A 27689-nucleotide genomic window follows, 5' to 3' on the forward strand; every position below is an offset into this window, starting at 1 on the left:
TCGTTTAGAATACTTAATTAATTTGAACTTGGAGATAATTACTTGTAATTTGCCCCTCGTACGCGCTCACAGACAAGCAGCGGCGGGCGAGCCGCCAGCCAGCTCGCGAGTGCGTGGTCGGTGCGTGTGCGTCACTGCTGTGTGTGTGTGTGTGTGTGTGTGTGTGTGTGTGTGTGTGTGTGAGCGTGTGTGCGATGGGTGAGCGCCTGAAATGACACTTCCCTTGGAAGTCCGAGTTAGTGAGTGGTTTAAATAAAACCAGTGGGGTGGGAAATCCTAATTAATTAAAGCTCTTTACGAAAGCGAGTGAAACAGAGGATGTTGTCATAGAGACGAGATGCGGTGACTGAGGGGGAGCCGGCCGGCAGCCGCCCGTTGACAGATGAGCCCCGCGCAGAGCGGCACAACACGGCACCCAGCGCTGGTACGCGCCGCTCTGCTGCTACACTGTAGACTACCACGCAAAGTGCCGTTCTCCTCCCGCACCGCAGTACGTGCTATACCAACTATTTTCTACTTCCTTCCTTCACATTCATCACATCGTTTACTGAAACGTTGTACTGCGTATATTATCTACAGTTAAAACGGAATGCTCCATATTTTCATAATTTACAAATTATAATACACTGTACGAAAAAAAAAGAAAGACCCATCACGAAGAAATTATCCGAGTGGCAATGGAAACCGGTAGATGTTGTATACATGTGCAGAAAAACAAATGACTACAATCTTAGAATTAAAAAATTTTGGAAATTTGAGGTAAGTTCCTGTGGGACCAAACTGCTGAGATTATCGGTCTCTAGGCTTGAAACGTCTCCTTAGAAAAATTAATGAATTGCTGTGCTGATAGATCTCTTACGTTATTTGATTTTCAAACAGGTGAGCGGAACTGAACGTACTCAGACATTTCGTTCTTTACTTATTCTGATCAACACTAAACTGACACACAATATGTTTAGCGCAGCGCAATCTGACTTTCAATAATCCCTACAAAAGAATGGCCCTGACTAACAGTAACCTATACCTTTCATGAATCACTTACCTCACAAAAATCTTCGTTACTCGAACTACTGCAACACAGCGAGCGCCAATACTGCCAGCTAAATAAAACATTCTAACTACTGAAGGCACTAACTACTGATAGGCATAGTTAGCAAATGAAAGATTTTGATAAAGAACAAACAAAGTTTTTACCTTAATAATGTTCAAAAGTCACCATTATATATACCAGTTCATGTTATCCAGTATTGCAAATTTACTCTTTCTGATGGACACACGTCCAGATCGTCCGTTCTCAAAATTCTACCATCTCTCTCCCCACATCCACCATTGCTGGCGCCTCACCTCCAACTGTGCAACGCACATCCAACTGCCCAACACTACAATAGCGAATATTTCAACAATGAGTCCAACCAGCCGCAGACTGCACACAGTACAGTCAGTGATTTTTATACAGAGCTCCACGTGACTTTACCAACATAAAAACCTAAACAGCCTACTTATAGGCTTACAGACTACTTAATCCACCTTAAACTAACTTACGCTATGGACAACACACACACACACACACACACACACACACACACACACACACACACACACACACACACACACACTTGCCCGAGGGAGGAATCGAACCTCCGACTGGGGGGAGCCGCGCGAACCGTGACAATGCACCCTTGACCACGCGGCTACCCCGCACGGCTTTTAGAATATATATATATATATATATATATATATATATATATATATAAGGAGTTATTCGGCTTTTCACCGATTGACAGGTTTTTCCGATGTCCTCCTGAGGCATATGGTGCCAGTTTCTGTCCAGCTGGCGCATTAGATCGTCAGAATCCCGAAGTAGTTGAAGTGCCCTGCCCATAATGCTTCAAACGTTATCTCTTCATGTACATCACATCACATTTACCGATTTCCGTCCAATTCGGGTAATTCCTTCGTGGTGCCTTGCTTTTTTTCTGTCTTATAGTGTATGGTTCAAAAATCTATTGCCTCGCTCACTCGAACCTGAACTCTCCTATCTTTCCAGATTGGGAGTCTGCTCTACACACTTCATTTCTTCTTTCTGGTTCCTGTTCAATCTCTTTAACATATAGCGGCACCAAGTTTCAGCTCCTAATTGAAATAATGTAAGAAACACTAAGCGTTTTTATCAGCTCACCACTATATTGAGCTAAATCTTATACAAAATGTGAGCTCACTTCGGAGCTGCGTCCACTCGCTACGACCACCAGCAGAACAACAAAGGGCAGATATCATTTTTTGTTTTCCTCACGCCGTTGATGACACCTGAAAATGAGCCAGCAGCAGAGATGTGTTTGCTCAAGTGAGCGACTACTCGATATCAAAAGAAAGATGAATGAAAAAATGATAAACCAAACGCTGCACTAAAACCACGAAACTACACGGTACGTGGTACTTTGCATAAAAGAAGGTGTGAGGTATTACAGACTCCTGAATTGTGTTAAGAAGCTGCATAGTTCTGTTACAAAAGCGATTGATTTTCCATTGTGCATCATAGTTCGTACCAAAATCTGACAGAGCTGAGTGCATATAATAATAGAAGCAAAAATGTTTCTGTAAACAAGTCTCACAAACGAAACTTTGCCAAATAATTGCGAATGTGTTGTTAGTAGCCGCCACTGATTTCACTATAAGATATCGTAATTAGTGTTAAAATGTAAATTTTGTGAATAAGTTCCTATGTAACTGGTCTCAAATTTCACCGGTTTCTACATTTACGTCTAAATCATACTCCACAAGCCACCTATTGATGTGTGGCGGACGTTACTTTCGGTACCACTATCTGATTCCTTCAACCATGTTCCACTCGCGAATAGTGTGTGAGAAGAATGATTGTTGGTAAGCCTCTGTATTGGCTCTAATTTCTCGAATTTTCTCTTCGTGGTCAATACGCGAGATGTATGTGTGTGTGTGTGTGTGTGTGGGGGGGGGGGGGGGGGGGTAAGTAATATGTTGTCCGACTCCTCCTGAAAAGCACTGTCCCGAAAGTTCAATACGAAATCTCTCCGTGATGCACAACGCCTCTCTTGTAATGTCTGCCAGTCGAATTTGTTTGGTAGCTCCGTAACGCTCTCTCGCCTGCTAAACGATCCCGTGACGAAACGTGCCACTTTTCCTTGGATCTTCTCTATCTTCCTATCAGTCATATCTTATAGGGATCCCATATAGATGAACAATACTCAAGAATCGGGCGAACAAGTGCCTTATAAGCCACTTCTTTCGTGGATGAGTTTAACTTCCTTAAGATTCTTCCGATTAATCTGAGTCCCGTATCTGCTTTTCCCACACTCTGATTTAGGTGGTCATTCCACTTAAGGTCTCTCTGGATAGTTACGCCTAGACATTTTACGATAAACGTTGTCTTCAGCTGTTTGTCATCAGTAGTGTAGCTGCACCGTAGTGGATTTCTTTTTCTACGTATGCGCAATATGTTACATTTATTTACGTCCAGGGCCAACTGCCAGAGCCTGCACCATTCATCAATTCTGTGCAGATCGTTCTGCATATTGTTACTATCTTCTGGCGTTGTTACTTTGGTACAGACAACTGGGTTATCTGCGAATAGCCTTTAAGAGCATCCGACGCTCATTTATATATATTGTAAACAGCAACGGCCGAGTCAACTTTCCTATGGTACTTAGGATATTACATAATTCGTATGTACATACAATCCGGATATACATAGTTTTAATCTCAGAAACGGGCATAAAGAGACTTATGGGCACGGATACCACTTTACTAGATATACACTATCTGATCAAAAGAATCTGGATGCTTGTTAGTGGTCATTTATATGGGGTATGTCCACCTTTCACCTTAATGGCGGTTTGACCTCCGCTGAGAACACTTTCAGTGAGGTGTCTGAATGTATATGGAAGAATGGCAGCCCATTCTTGATCAAGAGCCGAAACCAGATCAAGTGGTCCTATTGGACGCTGGAGCTAGAGCGAATCACGTTCTAACTTATTCCGAAGGTGCACATTTGGGGTCAGGTCGGGACAACGGCATCGTTCTGTAATACATCAAGCGTCGCTTAGCGTTTACTACAGAAATAGGTGGCTTATGAGGAGCTGCTCCACCGTTGTACCCAGTTCTCTTAAACTCCCCATGCATAGTCATTGTGCTAGCTGGATTGCTGTAAGCACTTTGGAATTCGCATGTGATTCTTTCAACCGATTTCATGCGATATTCTACTATCACCATCCGCAAAGTCCGTCAGTACAAGAGGACTACCTGCTGTTGTTTTAGCTGTGGTTGTTTCTTCGGGTTTCCACTTCCCAAACACATCACCAATAATGGATTTTGGCAGCTTTAGAACGCTTAAAGTATTGCTGGTAAGTTTGTTACTCAAGTAACGTCTAATAACTTGTCCACATTCGAAGTCTATAAGCTCTCCAGACCGTTCTATTCTAATGTTTCTGTTTCTCTACTGAGAACACAATAATCCCCGCCTTCATTTATACCAGTGGATCCATCTGTCCTGACAATGTTCAATTCCGCATTACTTAGGCGTGTCCGGATACTTTTGATCAGATAGTGTAGGCAGATCTCTACGTCTACCTATGTAACTCGCTGAAGATTTTTGTACTACTGCTGTAAAGTTGCTTTAGTAATAATCTTTCAGTAACTACTGTGATGTGTGCAGCATCTTGCTTGAGCAGCCCCAGGGCCAGGTGACTGGCGCAACTTCCTGATCATTAGTCTCAGCGGCAAGCCACGCAAAAAGCAACCCTGCCCCTGACGCGCAGCCCGGAGCAGCGGAAGTGACGTCAGTGTTAATTGCTGTTAAGCCAGGAGTCGGGTCCGCCCATCATCACCCCGCTCATTACCTCCAGGGAACATCAGTATCGGACACCTCGGCTTTCTACCTCATTTCCGTTCTGGCGTTTGGTTCATTTGCCCGTTTCCTGAACCAATGCCTACCTGCAAATGTGTCATTGGAGGATTTACAAGTTTCGGGATCTGCATCGCTGACTGCTTCTCTGAAGCGTTACCGTTGAACGTGATGAGTGGAAAGCAAAAGCGGAACGATAAAGACACGGAAAAAGTAACCAGGGAATGCGACAGCCAGTTCGTCGCACTTGGTTCAAAAAATGGTTCAAATGGCTCTAGCACTATGGGACTTAACATCTGTGGTCATCAGTCCCGTAGAACTTAGAACTAATTAAACCTAACTAACCTAAGAACATCACACACATCCATGTCCGAGGCAGGATTCGAACCTGCGACCGTAGCGGTCACGCGGTTCCAGACTGAAGCGCACGGCCACACCGGCCGGCTCGTCGCACTTGGCTCACAGTTTTGAGGGAATCAGCCAGATATGAGTCGTAATTCCGTCATTCATATGTGCTTTCTGTACGCATTCGTGTTATGAGTATATCATGCCAACTTCACGAAGTGGAAGAGAGTGAGATACACTGCAGTAATAAAATACTGAGATCGGCTACAACCTTTGCTAATCAGTGTTTTATTAAACTATTTCAGTTAGATACCAAGCTAGTTCCTCCCAGAATTCCTCACCGAAGTCTTTGCCGGAGCCTTATCTAAACACATGAAGAGCCTGTGTCTAATGAGCTCATGGTTGTCTTGTTGTTTATACCTGCAGTTCAGAGAGACAGGCAGACGTAATCCGCACTAACGGCTTTAAGCTTTGAAATGCATTGTATATAACTGCAAACTGAAAATGGGCAATGGAAAACGCGACCATCTTTGAGTAGACGACATTGACAATTTATTGTTGAGTAATATTTCGTCAGTATTCAATTCAGTGGTTTTCCCTTTGTTTGCGTTCACAGCCATGAGACGTTCATGCAGATGCTGTTTACAATTTGAAAAAAAAAAGGTATTTGTAACGCCGTCGGCAAATCTCAACCTAACGATAGTTTTAGTTTGTTACAGATCAATATTGACGAATAATAAATACACAACCGGAAACATGACTTGTTTTAATACGGAACTCGTTAGTGGTTTCTAAACTTTTTTATTATGCGTTGCCAGTTATACCACAACACAACTTCACGTCACGCAAGTTGTGTTAAATATTGAAAATTCATTCCCCTCCTGTATAGTCTTCACAACCACCTAAAACGCCTGCCGAAGCATTTCACTGTTGCTAGTGCTAACGCAGACGACAAGTCTCAACCTTCTGCGAGTAATCTGCTTAAGGCATATTGTGTGTTGGTTCCTTACTAAGCTGTTCTCATATAATTGTTGTGAAATGAGGGACTAACCAAACATTTGCCTGAATGCTGTAAAGTCACTCGAAATAAGACGTACATGGACATCTACGCTAGGCCATTTATCTCGGAAGCAACATCTAATGCGTTACTCTAACCAAGTGGAGATTCATGAATGTTACACGTATTTATGGGAAGGCAGAGTACAGCAGTAGCTACTGAGTAAGTGACATTTGTCTCTTGAAATTCACGTTACGATACACAGAGAGCATGCAAATAATCCAGTGAGAACAAAACTATTGATTGATCGTAGGCAATGCCGGCGAATTACTGTGTGGTACTATTATTTATTTGTTCCCTGTCGATGTCATTCATATTGAGAGCTCAGTAATATGAAACAGGAGCGATATAGACACATCTGAGAACAGGGCGTTTGTAGCATCCAAGGAAATCGTCGTCCACACAAGGGTTTTGAAGGTTTTTTATTTTAGTTTTTGAATAATATCGTAAGGTCACTACCGGTGATAGCAGAAATATATCCAGCAAAGGCTAGACTCGAAAATTGCTCTGAAAGAGTTGGTCTGATTCGCGAGCAAGTTGTGCAATACAACTTATTATATCCAGAGAACTGATGATTGTCCATGGTATATAAGAACTGTGTAATGAATAAAAACTCTATATTTCAAATTCCAGGGGAGAGGGGAGCGACAAGTGGTACTTCTTGCCCTCATGCCCTTGCGGACAACTATGTCAGCGTCAGTACCGCAAACTACTTATATAGTTTGGAAAAGAACTGGCCGAAAAAATATTTCATGTGCCTTAAGAAAGATAACCTAAATTATACACTGACAAAAAAAAATCGGACACCAAAAAATAATTAATGTAGAGTAATGAAATTCCGCGAATACATTTGTCTAGGTAACAATTGTTAAGTGATTAACACTGCAAGATCACAGGTTAATATAAGCACGAGATAAGGCATTCAGTATGTGAAATGCTGGTGTAGCCACCATAGTGCAAGCATGCAAACGTTCATGCAAATGTGTTATACGGGTGCCGTACGTCAGTTTGCGGGATGGAGTACCATGCCTGTTGCACTTAGTCGGTCAATACAGGGACGGTTAACGCTGAAATGGTTTCCCATATGTGCTCGAGCGGACCAAGGCAACGTGTTGACACTCTGCAGAGCGTGTTGGGTTGCAACAGCGGTATTTGTCCAAGCGTTATCCTATTGGAAAACACCCTCCTAAAATGCTGTTGATGAATGACAGCACAGCAGGTTGATTCACCAGACTGACGTACAGATTTTCAGTCTGAGTGAGTGGGATAACAACGAGCGGGCTCATGCTGTCATATGAAATCGTACGTACCGCAGAGGATAACTTCAGGTGTGGGTCCCGTGTGTCTAGCACGCAGACAGGTTGGTAGCAGGCCATCACTGGCGCCGAGCCAGAACCAGCTTTCATCAGAATTCACAACAGACTTCGAACTGCTCTCTAATGAACTCGCACTTTATAGCACTGAAGGCACAAATGGTGGTGGTTTGGGGTCGGTGGAATGCACGCTATAAGACGTCTGGCCTGGGGCTGTCCTTGAAGTCACCAGTTTGTAACAGTTCCTTGCAATTTTGCTGCTGCATATGCAGTACGATGCGCCAGAACTCGTACGCCTTGCACGACGGTGTATCCATATAGATAGTACCACGTGCCCGTCCGGAGCCCGGTATTCTTGCGATCGTACATTATCGTCACCACCGGTCACAGCAATCATGTACAGTGGCTACATTCCTACCAAATGTTTATGCAACATCCCAAAAGGGATATCCAGTTTCGCGTACCCCTATTACATGACCTCCTTCAAACTCAGTGAGAGTTGACAATGGCGCTTTGTCGTCTTGAAGGTGTTCTTAACTAACATCAACTGACCCCACGCAATCTCAAAGGTAACATACTCTCTCGACCATTATAGCGTGCATTTGAAGCAGAAGTGATTTGCGTCCTAATACTTCTTTAGTAACTGTACCTGAGTATTCATACAAAATTATGAACTCGGTTTTGCCCTGAAATACACTCTAGAATGTGTCCAATTAATAACTCGATTTCAGTTAAAAATTAATATTTCGGAGAAGGGGGGAGGAGATGATACTCGGAATTAACAAAACTGAGTTTTGAGTTTTGATCTTGGTCTGCAAACCTCTTACGATACTCCCTCAAAGTGCAGTATAATCCTACCTTATAGGTTCAGTTCGGGCAGGAAAACCAGCTTATCACCTACCTGTTGCCAACACTGATTAGTAACTTGAAAATAGAGAGCTCGTTTGGTGAAGGTATTAATTTACGATGACACCAACTCCGCTGTGATATTACTTAAAGAACCGCATTAGCGTAGCCGTAACTGTGCTGCTGAAAAGTTGTTCCGGGAGATATAAAGGGCCGTCAAACGAAAACGATAGAGATGGTAAAAGTATGTAAACTGTTTATTATGTCATAAGTTACGGAGCCATTGTTGCACCCAGGCGTGCATGTCTTGGTCCGAAAATTTGGAAATCGCATGAGGACACGTCGGGACTGTGTGGAGGATGTATAAGGGCTTCTCGCCAAATCTACAGCGTAGTTGAAATAATGTTGGCAACATGTGGGCGGCCATTATCCTGCAACAGAATGCTGTGTTCCGTCAACATTCCTTGGCGACTGGACTTGATGGCGCTCTTCCGTTTTTTCGAAGTGTCTGCGTACCTCTGTGAGTTACGCCGTGTTCCAGAAAAGCAATGAGCAGCGGACCCTTGAAGTCACAGAAAAAGGTCGTCGTAACTCTCCCAGAGCCCGAGTGCCTCTTGTTTCGACTGCGCTGCAGAAATTTCGCTGGCAAGCTCTTGCACATCCTCCATGCGATTTCCATATTTTTGGAGCTCTGAAGAAAGACATTCGGGTCCGTCTACCTGCTTCGAACGAAGAGTTGCACTCCTGGATACAATCATGGTTCCGTAGGCAACCGCAAACATTTTTCCATGAAGGCATTGACCCTCTTGTCTCACAGTGGGATAAGTAAATTAACAGTTATGGCGATTACTTTTGAAAAAAAGAAATATGGCTTGCTTTACTTCTTTCCATGTTTGTTTTGTTTTTATTTGACTGCCCCATATAAATAGAAGTGCGACAAGTCTGTGAAGCGTATTCCTTGAACAAACTACGATATTAGTGAATGGCACACGTTTTGTGTGAATCAAATTTCAAGTATTTAGATTTGGATGAGAGGTACTTATGGTAGAATTTGCAAACAAAGTAAAAGTGTAAGATAATGCATTTCCCTCCTTATGTTTATAGCTTTATGTTAAGATATATTTTGAGTATTCTTAGTTTGCCCATTCTCATTAAGTGCTCAAATCATAAAATTTGTTTGCGTTATATTCCACCCGTTAGGTATCTTTTCTTTTGTTATTTTCCATAGGAAATCCATTTCTTCAACTTGAATTTTCTTGTAGTTCTTCTGCATAATAGTCCATCACTTCGAACCACAGATGGTAGCTGACTCAGTGATGACTATGATATCTGCATCTTTCAGCCGATATACTGCCTGTTTGTACTCATTCCTCTTCTCGCCCAAAAGCTTTTTGTGATGTCCCTCTTCTGGACACCCATATTGGCATATTTATTTTTTCTACTGTATCAGCTCTCAGGTGTTTTATTGTTTTCCAGGCATATTTTACTTTGGAAGCACCCATATACATGTTTATCTCCTCACACATTTTGCCCATCACTTTTTTTTTTGCTCTGGGAATTTCTTTTTTAGTCTCTCTGTTCTGTCTTGTATAGTACTTCCTATTCTCGTTGCCCTGCGAGTTAACCACATGTGGTACAGTTGTTTTTTTTTTCTTTTTCACCATTTCCTCAATACCTTTTGTACACCATTCCCGATTCAAATTCTTAGAACTCTCTTTTATTCCAAAGACTTCTCATACTGCACATTGAATGCACTCTTTCATTCCATTGTACATTATTGTCGCGTGGATCGCTGATGTCCCTAACATTATTTAGTTTGCAAGTCAATATCGTATTCTGTAGGAACTTCACAGGATCTTGTTGTAAATTTTCCAAATTATATCTGGATGCGTCAGCTATTTTACTGTTTTCTCTATTATTGCCATGGGTGTTGATTTTACTACAACTTTTGCTTTTGCTTTGATTTATACTCGTAAAATGGTCTGATTCACATTCTTCACTTCTGAAGACTCTAACCTCTTGCGTTTTTAATTCTTAATTTTGCGGCTGTATCGTACAACCTGCCAACGGTCTTGCCGGAGTGGTAACACTGGTTCCCGTCAGATCACCAAAGTTAAGCGCTGTCGAGCTGGGCTCTCACTTGGATGGGTGACCATCCGGTCTGTCGGGCGCTGTTGGCAAGCGGGGTGCCCTCAACCCTTGTGAGGCAAACTGAGGATCTACGTGATTGAGAAGTAGCGGCTCCGGTCTTGGAAACTGACACACGGCCGGGAGAGCGGTATGCTGACCAGATGCCCCTCCGTATCCGCATCCAGTGACGCCTATGGGCTGAAGATGACACGGCGGCCGGTCGGTACCGTTGGGCCTTCATGGCTTCTTCCGGAGGAGTTATTCAGTTTAGTATCGTATAACCTATTATCTTAAATTGCTTGCAGGTTGCATCCAGGTGTATTTATGTCTTTCTCTGAGAGAAAAGCCGGCCGTTGTGGCCGGGCGGTTCTAGGCGCTTCAGTCTGGAACCGCGCGACCGCTACGGTCGCATGTTCGAAACCTGTCTCGTGCATGGATGTGTGTGATGTCCTTAGTTTAGTTAGGTTTCAGTAGTTCTAAGTTCTAGGGGACTGATGACCTCAGATGTTAAGTCCCATAGTGCTCAGAGCCATTTGAACCATTTTTTGAGATGAAAGTAGCCGTTCTGTATTCTTAACGAGTGTGCTCCACAATAATTAACCAGTCTTTTCCTACTGTCGTTATTTGTTTACTTCCTGTATCTTCGTACAACCTCTATGTTTCCGGTCTTTCCTTTTCGAGCGTTAAAGTCTCCCACAAGGGATATCTCTTTCCATAGATTAATGTCATTTGCACTTTAGTCCGATTTTTTCGCAAATTGGAAATGATGTGTTGTTCCAACAGGTTAATGCTCCCTCACACACGTGTAGTGTATCACAGAACAGTATCCGCCATTTTTACAATCCACTGGACGCCAGAGTCAGCGCCTGCATTGCTGTCTGTGGAAGCTACACGACGAACTAATATGGGCGTTTCAGGATGGGTCGATACCTGAGAACTGCTTGTGCTATTGCTCTGTAAATCTCATGATTTCATGTTCTCCATGTGCATCCTGTAACAGTAAATCCTGAGTGAATTGGAAACCTCTAAAAGGGTCTGCAAACTTTTGTTGTGGCAGTGTAGAGAAATAAATATTTACTTACTTTCTTCGGAGATTTCGTCCGTTTTCTGCTAGACATTTGCTCCAGTTCCTACTCGGTTTCCACGGTTTACTTGTGGTTTTCCAGTACTGTTGCGAGGAGCGGAATAATTTTCATTTACGAGTAATGCTCCCTGGTTGGTCTGTTGTGCCGCGCTGCAGCTGCCTCAGGTAAACTCGCCGTCTCGTAGTACTAGAGGGTGCGCGCACAGTAATTTGTACCTGTGAGCTACCCGAGCGGCGGACACTGCCCCCCTCCCCCCAACTGAGACGACGGCAAGCGGACCGCGTGGGTTCTGGGTTTGCCTAATTGGCCGCCGTATTCGGCGCCTGCGTCGGCAAACGCAGCGGCGGGGGAGCGTGTCTCATCCTCGTTATCACATTACATTTGCATACCGGCGTGTAAACACAATGTCGCCAGCACCCGCCCTCCTTTATGTAAATAGCGGCTCCTAATGAGATCCGCGGCCGTGCGTCACCGGCTCCCAGCCGGCGCCCGCTCCGCGCCTGGCTCTCCGGAGGTGTGCGGCGCAAAAAAGAGAACGAGTAACCGAAACAGCCCTCACGGAAGGTACCCATTGTAATCGTGTCTCAAAATCTATTCCCGGAGAACACGATTGGCATCTAAATATCGCCGTCACGATTTGAGCGGTGCCTTGTCTGCAGGGGAGAGTTCTTAATGCGTTCGCCGTATAATAAAGCACAGCCGGTGGGCGTTGCCACTGCCGACGTATCGTTGCGCGAATCGACAGGAGATTCAGTTTGGAAATCTGGCCGCGGCCGCTATCGCGCGCAACGCCGGCAGCCGCTCTCGTGGAGTGTTGGCCGTGACTTCGCCTCGTACAGGAAGCGGCAGTGGTAGAATCTCGTGTACGCAACGACCAGCGCTGTGACTTCGCTGCTATTTGATCACTGTAGTAATGAAAATACTGCCCTCGGACAGTGTGCTGGCTGCAATGAGAACCAGACAAACTTGTTGCTCACCATTAGAGCAGTATATGATTCAAATGGCTCTAAGCACTATGGGAGTTTATATCTGAAGTCATCAGTCCCCTAGACTTAGAACTACTTAAACCTAACTAACCTAAGAACATCACACACATCCACGCCCGAGGCAGTTTAATATTTTTTTTGTGTGTAATCTAAAATTTAAAAACCTCTCTCACACCGGCCTGATTCAGCTTCACTGATCAGTATAGTAAAAAACATGCGTATATTAAGGGAATTTTCATTCACAAAGCAGGTTTATCACATTCAGACAGTTCAGCACTGTTCTATCCTGATTAAATTGAGCTTAACTTAAATTCCATAAGGCAGTGAAGCAATTTCGAAGTCTCGGTGCGACGAAAATTGTCAGTCGATCTCCTGAAAACATTTGTAATAATTATTAACTTTCGGTGATCACATGGAGAAGACCGGAGATCTGCTGGTAACACCGTGTTAGCCTATTTATTGAAAGTAACAAGCTGGATATCTTGAGCATACAAAACGGCAGGTTCGTCCATTGTAAATCAGACGTTCCCCACTGATCCCGTGCAACACAGCGTAGTAAGTAGACACTGTCAATAATAATCAGTTAAATAATACGCGAACACAATTACTTTAGTTTAGTTCATGTATTAAATTCCTTCTCATACAGAATCTCATCAAGATGGCGACTACCTCAACAATACATACATATACATCTTCGTTCTTTCCTTGCTAATCCGCAAGATCTCCATCATTGTTTTCATAAGAGAAAATGTAGATAGCAGAGAAGCTCTTCCATGGAGTAAATGGACGCTCCAAGGAATAATAGGGCTTGAAACTACTTTGCATTGATAATCATCGTATATTAAAGTTTAGGAATCGGTAAGATAAGAAGAGATATTTTGAGATATGTACTGAGTTATGTAATTTATAAAAATTTCTGAAACTTTCGCGGAGAGACCGCAGGATTCGAATCTGCGACCGTACCAGCAGAGTTGTTCCGGACTGAAGCGCCTAGAACCGCTCGGCCACAGCAGCTGGTTAGAGCAGTATATCTAGACGGTCCACTGACACTAATGTGACCAGCGCCTATTTTCGAACTCACCGTGCAATAACGACACTATTAGTGGAGGCTACATAAAACGTATCGGGGGGGGGGGGGGGGGCGGGGTCGGGTGCGGGGCCGGGAGGGGGGGGGGGGGGGGTCGCCGAAAACCGTGCCCTTCACGCCCGCACCAACGCGGTGACTAGACCAAAAGTTCTACTGTCACCTTCGTCAACATGTTAGTTATCTAATAGGTGGATCACAGGATGCTGGGCTGTGATGTTATCCGTGCGTCTGGGTAAGACTACGCACTAATACGGTCCATCAGGTGATAGATAGTGGACGAAATGCGTGGTCATTCGTTTTCGGGCCAATTTTAGAAGAATTTCCGAAACGGCTGAGCGTGTAAACTGTTCGCAAGCCGCAGTGGTTAAAGTACACAGTGTATGTCAAAATGGCGCTATCCAAACCCGTCGCCGAGGTAAATGTGGTGCTCGGGCCATGGATGACAGGAGTGCGGAGGTGAACAGACGTGCAGCTGTTGAGGAAGTGACGGCGCGGATGAACCAAGGGGCTACCAACAGTGTCTCCTCAACGACCGTTGCTTCGTAGAGGTCTCCTAGGGCAGGCGCCTGGTTCAAGCACCCATGCTGACTTCTGTTCATCGGCGACGAAGGCAGTAATTTGCGCGATACGACTGCAACCGGACGCTCACTGAGTAGCCACAGGTGGGTTTCTCAGATGAATCACGTTTTATGACCTATCAGACGGACGTTAGCGTGCACGGATTGAAACATCTGGAACCATACAAGGAGGGAACGTTATGTTTATCTATCCATGAGGGACATGTTTCCCAACATGCAGTTTGTTTTTCCCTCGGTACGATGGCATCTACCAGTAGGACAATGCAACGTGTCACATTGCTCGCCATGTACGAGCATGGTTGGAAGAGAACCAGGATAAGATTACCGTACTTCCATGCCAAAAAAAACTTCCCGGATTTAAAACCATTCGATAACTTATGGGACCAGCTTGATCGTGCTGTCCGCAGCACGGGGCCTCTACCGTGACGCCTAATGCAGCTCGCCACGGTACTGGAGTTGGCATGGGTGCATAATGCTGTCCGTACCTTCCAGAAACTCATTGAACCTCTTCCCGCTCGTATCGCAGCAGAGCATACTGCAAAGGCCTTTAAAAGATGGTCACATTAACGTGACTGGACGATGGTTCAAATGTCTCTGAGCACTGTGGGACTTAACATTGAGGTCATCAGTCCCCTAGAACTTAGAACTACTTAAACCTTACTAACCTAAGGACATCACACACATCCATGCCCGAGGCAGGATTCGAACCTACGACCGTAGCAGTCGCGCGGTTCCTGACTGAGTGCCTAGAACCGCTAGACCACTGCGGCCAGCGGCAGAAAGGTGGTCAAAATGTATAGAAAGCAATGTTCAGTACTTTGAATAAAATGTTTTTACTTTTCAATTCAAAATTAGTGTTTCATTTTCACAATAACAAAAAAAAAAAAAAAACGCTCATTTCATACCGGTACACCTAGTGAAGATGGAGAATGTTAGTAAAGTCAGGTTTATTTAAGAAGCTTTAAAAGTTTTCATATAGAAAAAGTCCTCGTAATACATTTGAAATTACGTTTACAACTGTGTCTGTGTGTCTCGTGGAAAAGAATTGTGTGTTATTCGGATGTCTGTAGACGAGAACTTGAATGGGCGCTAAGTCTTGTCGTGACGTGTTTCAGGTGCAGGAGGCGGAGGCGGCGCTGCTCCGGGCATCATTTTCGACCAACACCATCAACAGCAGCAGCAGCAGCAGCAGCAGCAGCAACAACAACAACAACAGCAACAGCCAGCTCCTCCACCACCCCCTCCCCCAGCCCCGCCGCAGGCGCAACAACAACAGCAGCAGCAGCAGCCACAACAGCAGCAGCAGCAACAGCTGGGAGGTGTGGGCGGCGGCGGCGGCACTCCGCTAGCCGCGCTGGGGCTGTCGGTGTCGGCGCTGCAGGCGGTCAGCGCCGCCGCTGCCGCGGCCTCCGGGGAGCCCGGCGTGCGCTCGGTGCGCGTGTCGACGCCGCTGGACGACGGGCAGGGCCAGGCGCTGCTGCCGGCGCACGTGCGCGCCGTCGACGCCGAGGCGGGCTTCGTGTGCGCCAAGTGCCGGCTGGTGTTCGCGGCGGAGGCGGCGCTGCTGGCGCACCAGCGCGTCGCCTGCTACGCGGGGCAGGCGGCCGCCGAGCGTCGCGCCGCCGTTCGGCTGGTGCGCGCGCAGCGCTTCGAGTGCACGCTGTGCCCGGCCGACCTGGGCGCCTCGCTGGCGGAGGCGCGCGCGCACGCCGACTCCGAGCCGCACCGCGCCCGCCTGCGCGACTCGCCCTCGCTCTCCCACCAGATGGAGGACGTCGTCAACCAAATCACGCTGCTGGCCGCCCGAGCCGCCGCAGAGAGCACCGACTCGAACGCCAACATCGCCACCGGCGCGGCCTCCGTCGACGGCTCGGCCGCCAAGGGCATGGCGGCGGCCCAGCAGAAGCGCTTCTCGCCGGCAATGCAGCCGCTCGCTGCCGCCGTGCCCAGCACCGGCCAATAGCTGACCCTCTGGGGCCACAACCCCCTCGCCTCGGCTCTCCGCGTGGGAGTCTCGAGCACCCACCTGTGACTCTGCAGGTGATCGACCCCTCTGCCCGACCAATTGTACACTGGCAGATGCTGGGGCGGAACATTCCACCAAACATACTGCCAGATGGTCTCTCCGCCGCACATTCCCGTGACCGACCACTAAATTGCAGGAAATATTTTCAGTCCTCTAGCCCCCTGGAGCAAAAACGATTGGCAAATCCATAATAGCCAACCTCATGGCCGTAAGTTGGGATCCGATCCCCTTTCCTCCCCCCCCCCCCCCTAAAAAATCTGAACCTTTCAAACATTTAAAACTACCGAGAACCATTCTGACGTATGTTTGTAGAATATTTCGCCCATAACTTCTGCGCGTGATCCGAATGGGATCACCAACCGCGAAATGTCTGAAAAATTGTAATATCGGCACTGGCCTGTCAAATTATTGTAACGTATGGACAAGTAGTCCGCGGCTGGAAACAACTGCTGCTGCCGTCGACGTACCAGGCCTCCGTTCGGCTGTGACACTGCCCGAACTCTGGACACCTATTCTCCTGTACCGTACAACGACACACGTAGTTAACTCGTGGTAATAGTTTACTCACTCTCCTCGCAAATAATGCCGCAACAGAGGCAGATCCTATGCTGGAGAAGTATTTTACAGTTCCATAAATAGCTTGTAATGACAAATGACATGTCTTTTATTATTTTGGGCTTTTAAAAAAATCTATGTTGTTTGGTGTAGACATTGGAGAAAAAAAAGAAAGTTTAGTATCCGACGTTTGTAGGTCAAGGGTAGACTCTAAAACGTTCTGTTTGTGATTCTATGTCGTGTAATATTAATTAAAGCGATGGAACGGTCGCAGTTAAAAAACTGTGATTGTGTGATTCTTTTTCGTCAAGCGTGCCAGGTTTTTAAAAAATAACCGTACACACGTGAGATATTCCTAACACTTCTCATAGGAAGAAATACTACATACATAGTTACTATTTATTACAGATATGTAACAAAGATAGTTTTGGAATGAGTTTTATCATCTGAATAAACTTAATGGAGATGATAATTGTTTACTTGAGATTTATTATTTTTGGGCTAGACCAAATCATGTGTTGTGATTAGGTGTGTATGTGTGATAGTCAATACCGTGGAGCTGTACTAACGTAATTTTACTATTACTTTTGTATCCCTCATAAGTACTTTTGTGTACTGTTGGCAATAATTTCCTTACTGAAAAAAATCATTATTGTTGCAATCCGCATCAGTACGTTTATCAACTGTTTATTTTCTTTCGAATGGTAAACATTGGATTTATTTTCTAATTTATACTGACTGGTTTGTTACTAGAGTCTTATTTGCAAACAGCTACTAAGGCGTTGACTGCACCTACAGAGCAGCCACTGGAGTGTACCGAGTTCCTAAAGTAAAGCTGCATGACCAGCGCCACTAACGAAAATATTCCTAAGCGTTTGGCACAGAGTTTATTCTTCTCACGGAGTGTATACATGTTGAACCGTACTGAACTGTGCTTGAAAGACTGTTGCACGTTTCACTAGAATGTGTCTTCTTTTGTTGTCGCCTCGTGGGCAACTTTACATTTTTAATGAAAAGTAACGTAATGGAAGTATGAATTTGGCAGAGTATTTCACAGTAGCTACGCAAATCTATTCAAAATCTGAGCATTGTGGCTACAGTATATTGATCGTGCATGTGTAAATATTAAGGCAATGATTATTAACTGCAAATTACTATAAAATTGTAGAGGGAGAAACTTTATAAATGTCATGAAATTTTAATGATAATGAAATCCAAACCTCGCTGCTTTCTGTGACTTTGGAGTACTGAGATGACAATTTTTAAAAGAAAATAATTATGAGTAAAGAAAAAAACATATATTAAAAACAAGTGACTAGCTTATTGTTTGTGTATATGTCAGTTTGTTTCTGGTTGTACTATTATCATGTTATTATTCTACACGTTAAACACACGCAAATGTATACACACACATACACAAACACAGACACATACAGATACAAACACACACGAAAATGTAACCAAGACACGTCTACACAAAAAATTACACTTGAAAAGTTTAAAAACTAATGTGAAAAAAGAGAAACTGTGTTCTGTCAGATTTGGGTTCTGTTTAGCTCAGCAGATAGGGTCCAATGTATGAAAACTTTTGTGTGTTATTAACTTAAAAGAGAGTTGTAGCCACAGAGGCCATATTAATTTCTCGGGAGGTGAACAGCCACTTCAGAGATGCCTTTCTGAGCCAGGGTACTTTCTCAGTGATGTCAACTATGCCCGGTCAGTGGCTCGTAGCTGAGCGTAAGAAATTCGGCGCTCACTTCCGGCCTCCCAGTACTATGAGAACTATCACTCGAAGTGTTCTTTAGCTTGTCACGCGTGATTGTTTTAAAAGAAGGCTCGGAGCGCTCGTCAAAAGATAAAATCAGATGTTTAAATTTTAAGGAAGGAAAGAGTGAGATAGAGAGAGTGATGAGAAATTAAAGAAACGGGCCGCCCTCGCAGCTCGGGACGAGGACGGCTCCGCAGATTTTAAAAAGGGCTCGTCGGGGCGGTGGGCGTGGCGGCCGCCGGGGGCTGAACCGCCCCCGCAGTCGCCCGCTCGCAGCCTCGGCGGGCCTCATCCCAGCACCCAAGGTTCCTATCTTTAGCTAACATTACTAAGGTTCCTGTTTATGAATGCTTTTTCTATAATAATAATAATAATAATACTAATGATAAGATATTAATAATTGTAACTATTAATAGATCTGTGTGCCGGGACGTGGTCGGTGTGTGCTAGGACGTGGAGTCGCCATTTTTAAGGTGTGCGGGCGAACGCGTGGGTGGCTGGGCTACCGCCGCTCGGGGGCCGGGAGGCGGGGCTCCACCCCCGCCGCGCTCGCCTAGGCACTAGTGCTCATCCTCAATGCTATGCCCTTTCCTCTTCTCAGTTCCTCTAACAAAACATTTTAACGTCTCTGTTCCTTTCCGATGTGAGTACGGGAGAAGGACGTACACAGCACTGCACAAACGCGCGGTTATCTATTTTGCTGTTCCTTGGTTTCGGACCCTCGACTCCTAAACTGCTGCCAGTTTCGAAGCAAAATTAATACATCCTGAAAGCCCTTCACTCAAAAGAGAGAGAGACCCTTTTTTTTTACCGATTTGCTAAATCAATCTCCTGCTTGCGCGGCAGTCGATACATCGGAACTAACGTTAACTGTAGGGTCGCCAGTACGCACCCAGGCAGTTGGGCCCGTTTGAAACCCATCAAATTGAGGATAGGCAGTGGTTCGCCACCCGACGAATTTCTCTGATCGCGAAAACAAAATTCTGCGCCGCAGTTCCTCAAGAGCGCGCACCCTGTGGGCCAGATGTCGCCTAGCGACGAGCGGAGTTGCTAAAAAAAAGGAAAAGAAAGAAAAATTTTTTGACCACGGTCTGGGAAAGAACACAAGTATCCTTAAGAAGATCATAATACGTAATTGAAATATTTCAATTATATATTAACCAATAGCTGATATATATTTTTAATATTTTCGTATATGAGCTGTTCCATTTGTATAAATTTATTGAAGGAGATTTAACGAATTTTAACAGCAGGGTGAAAACTGCAAGGGGGTACCGCGATCGAGATACAATCAGAGAGCGGTCACAGAGTAATAGAAGGAACTCGGAAAATTGTGTGCAGCAGGGAAGGTGACTCTTTTTTAAAAAAAAAAAATCGCACACCAGGCTCAGAATTTCGTTTTTGCCGCCGTTCGTAAAATCTAACTATAGAACAATCCTCCAGGCCAAACGCAGAAAGAAAAGCCGAAGAAACGCGCCCGGCAGATGCAAAATGAAGTAAAAAAAAACTGCTATGTTGTGTGGCACTACAAAGCTTCTTATTATTATATAAATATAATAATGACGTACAAAATACGAAACCTCGCCCAGTTTAAGTAATATTTGTAGTAAGTGTACGTATGTGGATATTATTACTATAAAAATTGTTTTTCTTTGTTCACAAGATTTTTTGTAAATGTACATGATATTGAAGATGGTGTGGTGAAGATGCATGTTAAATGCAACTGATTATGGTTCCTAGTAGATTTCATATCTTTGAAGATAAATAAATTAAACTTATTGTGCAGGGGGGCAAACTGCCATAAGTGAAGTTATAGTTGTATGTACTGTACTACCTCCTCGCCGCCTGTCTCTCATGCAGCCCAGCCGCAAGCCTACACTCCCGGCCGTGCGTGCGCGCCGCCCACCCTATCCAGTCCGTCTCCCGGGCCCTCCTCAAAGTAGGACCGTTCTCGCTCTTGGACACTGTCCACTACTAAGGCCTCGTTCCATCATCTTCTGTCTGTACCGGCCACTCCTGTAACATAGCGAGAACTGCTAGCTCCATTAGCATAGCAAAGTGTTTTTTGCTGCGAGAAAAGACCAATTGCTACTTTCACCAAAGGATTGCCACCTACAGTGCGATATTCCACCGGGTCAAAATGGTACTAGAGCACTGTGTTCAGTGGTTTTATCCTGACCGGGAATGAAGCCGCCATTACGTTCAGGAAACGTACAGAGCATGCTGTAGCTTCCACGGGTGGGCGATTCGTTGCGCGGCCGAGAGAGCGAGGCACTGACAACTTACCATATCATGGGCACACGCAACCGCCCCCATCCTAAGTTCTCTCCTCCAAACCCCCCCCTCCCCCCACCCAGTTGAAACTTGTTAATTATTACGAGAATTATTTGAGCTGTTATGTGTTGTAAGCATTATTGTTAACACGAGGATTTTTCTGCTACTCGTCCCGCAAGCTCATTATGACAAGAAAACTGATTTTGTTGTATTGCCATATATCAAATTCCCCACCCATTTGAGGCCTCGCCTCGATTTCGGTCTGCACTAGATGGAGTGTTAGATGCTTAGAACAGGTCGGTTCTATCACACTGAAACTATCCTTGCGGTTTTGGGCTTTCCTTCGATGTGTTTTCATAGTCTGGTAGAGAACAGATTTGTTAAAAAGTACAAATTCATGTCGCATTAGCAGCACAGCAGATCGGTTAGCAGCTTCTGTCGCTCGCCGTGTACCTACGAGCATCACGTCACTGCTTAAATACTTCGTTAGTTTTTCACAAAATTTTGCGGAGTGTTCGCATATATAATTATTTTATATCTCAGTATATTTTACTTGAAGAAATACACGAGACAGAATGAAACTTTGTTCCTATTGAAGTCGTCCAAATAAAGAACTATGTTGTCATTAAAGTAAAAAAAATATTTAATATGTACACCACTGTGAACTAAAACGAGCATTTTATATGTGTGTGAATTACATAGACTATGAAAGAGTGATATAGTCATATTACTGTAGAGATCTCACTGCTCTATTGTTATAATTGTGGCTAGAGTGTGTAGAAACCTATTTCGATAGTCGAGAATGCAGAAATTCTATAAATGTTTTGAATTAGATTTAGATTTCTATGTTAGAATTGTGTGTAAACCAGTGTGAGCAAGCTACCTCTCACATTAGATGCAGCTTCAGGCGCGTGCCGTCACTAGACACAGAAATTAGAAATTTGATATATGGTTCTACATGTAGAAATCTGCATTTCTGTACTTCTGTACTGCTACATGTTTTCAAAATCAGTTTTCAGTACTCTCTGAGTGGGTACAGTGTCAAAAGATACTTTGAAGATTACTATCCAACTCAGGTTTATACAGTCTGTTAATGTTACTGATTTCTGAATGCTAGCCGTCGGTTGTGTCAACCTTTATTCGTGTTGTTTCAGCCTTTATTCGTGTGCACACATTTTTCGCACTTTACAGTCGACAGCCAAATTTGTCGTGAAACTGAAATGCTGTATTGTACTGATATCTGCTGTACTCCTCCTTTCTTTTTATGCATTAACTATACTAACTGCATGTGCATGAGTAACTTTTATGACGTTCTTTATTCTATCCTTTTTGTGCATTTCTGTTTTCGAGGGTTAATGAAGGTATAATTATTTTTACTTCTTTAGTTACTTCTTCATAATGCTCGGCATCCTCATTGTTTTTCATTTCCTCTATTGTGATAGAGTAAAATGTGGGTGCTGGATATTGATTTCACATTTTTGCTTTTTACTACACCCATTTAATTTGAAAATGAAATTCAAGATTTCTGATATCCATCGCTGAAAATAATTTGTTGGGCGCGACAGGTCTAATCCGAAACATATCTTTTTTCTTTTGTTACAACTTGTTTCTCTTTTTTTGCATTTTATTATTTGTTTTCGTTTTCGTGTTATCCGAATGTAGACAGAATTAATGATGAGCAGTAGGAAGAACTATGTAGTTAGTATGAGTTAGTGTATGAATCTGAAAGCTTGAGTTATTTGTGTGACAGATGATTTCGACTCTCTCATGGAAGTAATCTCTGGTGAAATGAAAAAACACATTTCTTGCTATGTTTTTTGAATAAGTAAATGTTTGTTTAGAAAATTGTGAACATTATGAATGCTACAGCCAAACGTTTATTTATCTAGAATTTTATAGATAAATATTTATTTAAAGCCCATTGAACGATGTTTGCTTTTGCCTTTCTGACATGCTTAGTCTATAATTGTGAATTTGTAAATTCAACGAATTCATGTCATGTTTGTTAAGTTTACCTGATCACATATGTGATTGACACGTTCATCCTTATTATGCTGAAATGAAAAAATGTTTTGCGAAGTGCAAAAAAACCATATTTTAGATACTTAGCATCTATTTACTTAAACAAATTTCACAGTTCTCACTGACAGAAGGTTTTCTTTTTCTGCTTGTACAACATTTTCGTAAAAGCCGTGAGGAAATATCTGTTGACTTGAATTATTTGTGATTTTTATTGTAAAAGTATTTGTGAGAGACTTTAGCAGAAATGTCCAAACTGTCATTTAGTATGTTTGTTATTAGTAAATAGTGTATAGTTTTTCTTAATGACGCATGTCTTATGTATGTCTCATTTGTATATTACTTCGAAGTACATATTATTGCTGTATAATTTTGTTCGTTTTGCCAGGCAGAAAAATGAAATGTTTTATATAAATATATTAAATTACTAATTCTAATTTATTTTTCCTCAATCTCCTCCCTCCCCCTCACGAAGGCAATGTTTGTGATGTATATATTATTACATATTATTAATTATTATTAATGTGTAAAGGCCCATGACATTGAGGAGATGTCTTTTTTTAAATGCAAATGTTCGTGGGTGTATGTGAGAGAACGCGAAAGTATGAACATGTGTGAAAGTAATGAAGCTGCTCTATAATGTTTGCAAGAGACTGTACGTATTATCTTTTAAACAAAAGTATCTCACTGGTCAAGATTATGCCAAGTTTTTTTTAATGGCTCACAGAATAAAACAAAAACATTAAAAAAATTACTATTCACACACCCAAATTGTATCAGTTTGGATTCAATATTGTAAATGGTAATAAACTGCTAGTTTATCAGAAAATATAATAATTTGTTTGTGTGTTTCATTTAAGAGTTTTCTCCTTTCTATCTGATATTTGAAGTGGTCGCAGGTAAACCAGATTACAGAGCATACTGATATTTTTTGTGGTCACAGTTTTCCATCTCACTACTGAATCCATATTTTAGTGCCATTTTCAAGCATATACTATTGTAACAGCTACACAGTCTATAATGGCAATCTTTCATGGATTTGCGTTAATTGTAACGTGAACTTCATCACTAGTTGGCACCTAGTGATCGATGGTAGTTTTGGTTTCCTGTGTCAAAAATTAAAAACGGCGTATATAGCAAGCTGTTGATTAAAAAGACAGTAAATTGTTCACTCCGACATAGTGGAGAGAGAAGTTCCTTCCAATGATCAGTGTCTGTCTCGCCACAGTGTGCTTAAAAAGCATATTAACTTTCAGGAAAGGTCAGTTTTGACGACCTTGTACTGCTTCACCTCAGAGCAAATTTAATCTCCTCGAAACATGAGATTAAATAAAGTAGAATGCTACGAAACGTTTGAAAAATGTCTAAAAGAAATTTGTAACAAATATGTCATGTACTATTAAACTAAAATCTGAGGTGCCAAAACAAAAACAAATTAAGCTCTGTAGCGAGGCACTTAGAAACTCACGAATATACAGTGTGAAAATTGCATCAAAGAGGATAGAAGGATTCAATTTACTCTAATGATAGTTGTGCCACATCTTAGGTGTGTGGCAATACACAAATGGAAAGGATTGCAGAACTTTGACTGTGAGAATGTAGGAGGGTTGTTCGGAAAGTAAGGACCGATCGGTCGCGAAATGGAACACGCAATGAAAATCAGAAACGTTTTATTTCCTACACGCTCCACTTAACTTCTCTACATAGTCGCCAATCCGACTTAGATATTTGTCGCAGTGTTGCACCAACTTCAGTATCCTCTTCTTAGGTGACAGCCGCCTGTGCTTTCCGCCATTTCTCTATGCTGGTCTGCAGCTCGTTGTCTGTGCCAAAGTGTTGTCTTCATATCCAGCGGTTCATGTGAGCAGAGATGAAAATCAGAGGGAACCACGTCCGGGCTGTTTGGTGGGTGATAAAAGACTTCCCATTGAAGACGCTGCAGGAGTGTCCGTCATCGTTGACCCTGCATTGTGCGGCCGAGAATTGTCACGAACAAGGAAATGCATATCAGTTACGTTATGTGGGCTGCATGAAATCTGACGAAATCCTACGGCAGCAAGCACAGTTACCGAGATACGCTATTTTCGAGACAACTTACGTCCTCACTGTGCTCTCAGTACTGGATAGAGCGACGTAAGAAACGAACGGACCTACTGCACAGAACAGCCAAACAAAGTGCTACACCTACCAAAAACAGTGTGGGGCCCTCGCGAGTACGCAGAAGTGCCGCAACACGACATGGCACGGACTCAACAAATGTCTGAGGCAGTGCTGGAGGGAAATGACACCAGAAATCCCGCAGGACTGTCCATAAATCCGTAGGGGTACGAGGGGGCGGAGATCTCTTCTGAACAGTACGTTGCGAGGCATCCAATATTTGCTCTATAATGTTTATGTCTGGGGAGTTTGGTGGCCAGTGGAAGTGTTTAAACTCAGAAGAGATTGCCTGGAGCCAATCTGTAGCAGTTCTGGACGTATGGGGTGTTGCACTGTCCTGCTGGAATTGCCCAAGTCTGTCGGAATGCACAATAGGTGATCAGACAGGATGCTCATGTACGTGTCGCTTGTCAGAGTCGTACCTAGGCGTACTAGAGGTCCCCTATGACTTCAACTGTACACGCCCCACACCATTACACAGCCTCTACCAGCTTGAACAGTCCCATGCTGACATGCAGGGTCCATGGATCCATGAGATTGTCTCCATACCCGTACACTTCCATCCGCTCGATACAATTTCAAACGAGATTCGTCCGACCAGGCAACATGTTTCCAGTCATCAACAGTCCAATGTCGGTGTTAATGGGCCAAGGCGAGGCGTAAAGCTTTGTGTCGTGCAGTCATCAAGGGTGCACGAGTACGACTTCGGCTCGGAAAGCCCATATCGATGAAGTTTCGTTGAATGATTCGCACGCTGACGCTTGTTGATGGCCCAGCATTGACATATGCAGCAGTTTGCGGAAGGGTTGCACTTCCGTCACGTTGAAAGATTCTCTTCAGTCGTCGTTGGTCCTGTTCTTGTAGGATCCTTTTCAGGCCGCAACGATGTGGGAGATTTGATGTTTTACCGGATTCCTAATATTCACGGCACAGTCGTGAAATGGTCATACGGGAAAATCCCCACTTGATCACTATCTCGGAGATGCTGTGTCACATCGCTCGTGCGCCGACTATAATACCACGTTCAAACTCACTTAAATCTTGATAACCTGCCACTGTAGTAGCAGTAACCGATCTAACTACTGCACCAGAGAGTTGTCTTATACAGGCCTTTGCCGACCGCAGGGCCGTATTCTGACTGTTTACATATCTCTGTATTTGAATACACGAGCCTGTACCAGTTTCTTTCGCGCTTCAGTATATTAACATTGCCCAACACATCTATTCCACTTCGTGCCCGATCGGACCTTATTTTCCGAACAGCCCTCGCAGTATGACGCAAAGCCCCAAACTGTAACAATCGGACCCTCTGTGTGTCGTAACATACAATGAAAGATGGCGTGTATTTGTTCTTTGACTTTATACGTTCATAGACTTCCTATACTGGAAGACTGACAAACTACAATATTCCAAACATTTTCCGCCATTACATATCTCATCGTCGACGGAACGTTAATACCTAATCTTCCTTTCTTTCCATATTCAATGGGCTGCACTTCAGGCGAACGCACAGCTCTAGAAGCAATGAAACTAGTCTTCCTTCCAAGAATGCTCGAACATTGCTGCTTCTCCCTCACGTAATTGGAAAATGAGCGGCAAAAATGTGGCATGTGGAGTAGTCTAAAACAGACTCATTACCTCTGATTATAAAACGACACTAACATAACTTTGCGTCCTGATTGTCTTCAATTGTAGGAAGTCGAGAACGCTTTTATAATCGCGTCCCGTGCCTTAACACTTCGCGTTTGTTTGATATGCCATTGAGCAAAAGCAGATTGCCACTTTGGAGTCATTATGACAATGTGTGACACGTATGCAGCTCTCATTGTATGACATGTTAAAATGGCCCTCGGCGAAAACACTACGCATCTGTCAAAATGGTAATTTTCTCTGGGTATTGCAATTTTCAGAAACATACGTGAGAACTAAATGCAAGATTTCACACACAAAATGCGGGCAAAATTAAATGAAATCAAATTTGGAGTAATTAAAGCACTGTATTCATTCGTACGTTTCTCCTCGCCGAATGCAACACGTTATACAGTCTTTGGAAACAACATAGAACCAGACATATTTTTGAGAGTTGATCTTTCTGTTCACACGCAGTCAGTACTGTAATAACTGTCAACAGTCTGACGATAGTACATACTTCCCAACAGGTTAATTTTCGGGACAAGGTTGCTCATTTGGTTTCAAAACACACTTGTTACTCGATTTACAGCTGTCATGTTTCGATCTGGAAATACTGGTTACCAAACACACGACTATGTTATGTTATTAAAACTATATTTCTTTATTGTTCTTGGAGTTATTCTGAATATAAAAATTTACGCAGGCTTATGAAGAAGTGATTCGAGAATACATTGATACTCTGGAATAAAAACGCAATATTGTCACTATTTGATACACACAAAGTACTAAACGACGTTCTACGTCTATTCCTTGCACTTTTCGTTCAAGGCAGCATCCCATTCTGTTGGCAATGTATTCACAATGAAGAATAAAATAGACACAGATCCATTCTAACTGTTCCGTACTCTGTATGAAGAACCACTGAAGTATGAGTACCTATCCGGAACTCTCGGCG

At 43.6% G+C, this 27689-nt stretch overlaps 1 protein-coding gene across 1 annotated transcript in view; it reads left to right on the top strand.

Annotated features, from left to right (window-relative positions):
• The window catches only part of LOC126355324 (mediator of RNA polymerase II transcription subunit 15-like), a 94465-nt gene extending 70709 nt beyond the window's left edge, over positions 1-23756 (top strand). Inside the window, exon 3 of the mRNA XM_050005618.1 lies at positions 15419-23756. Within this exon, the coding sequence (XP_049861575.1) occupies positions 15419-16266 (848 nt within the window). The 3' untranslated portion in view covers positions 16267-23756. The remainder of the gene's footprint in view (positions 1-15418) is intronic.
• Positions 23757-27689: the final 3933 nt, after the last annotated feature.

Source organism: Schistocerca gregaria, chromosome 3 (assembly GCF_023897955.1).
Source record: "Schistocerca gregaria isolate iqSchGreg1 chromosome 3, iqSchGreg1.2, whole genome shotgun sequence".
NCBI classification, from domain to species: domain Eukaryota; kingdom Metazoa; phylum Arthropoda; class Insecta; order Orthoptera; family Acrididae; genus Schistocerca; species Schistocerca gregaria.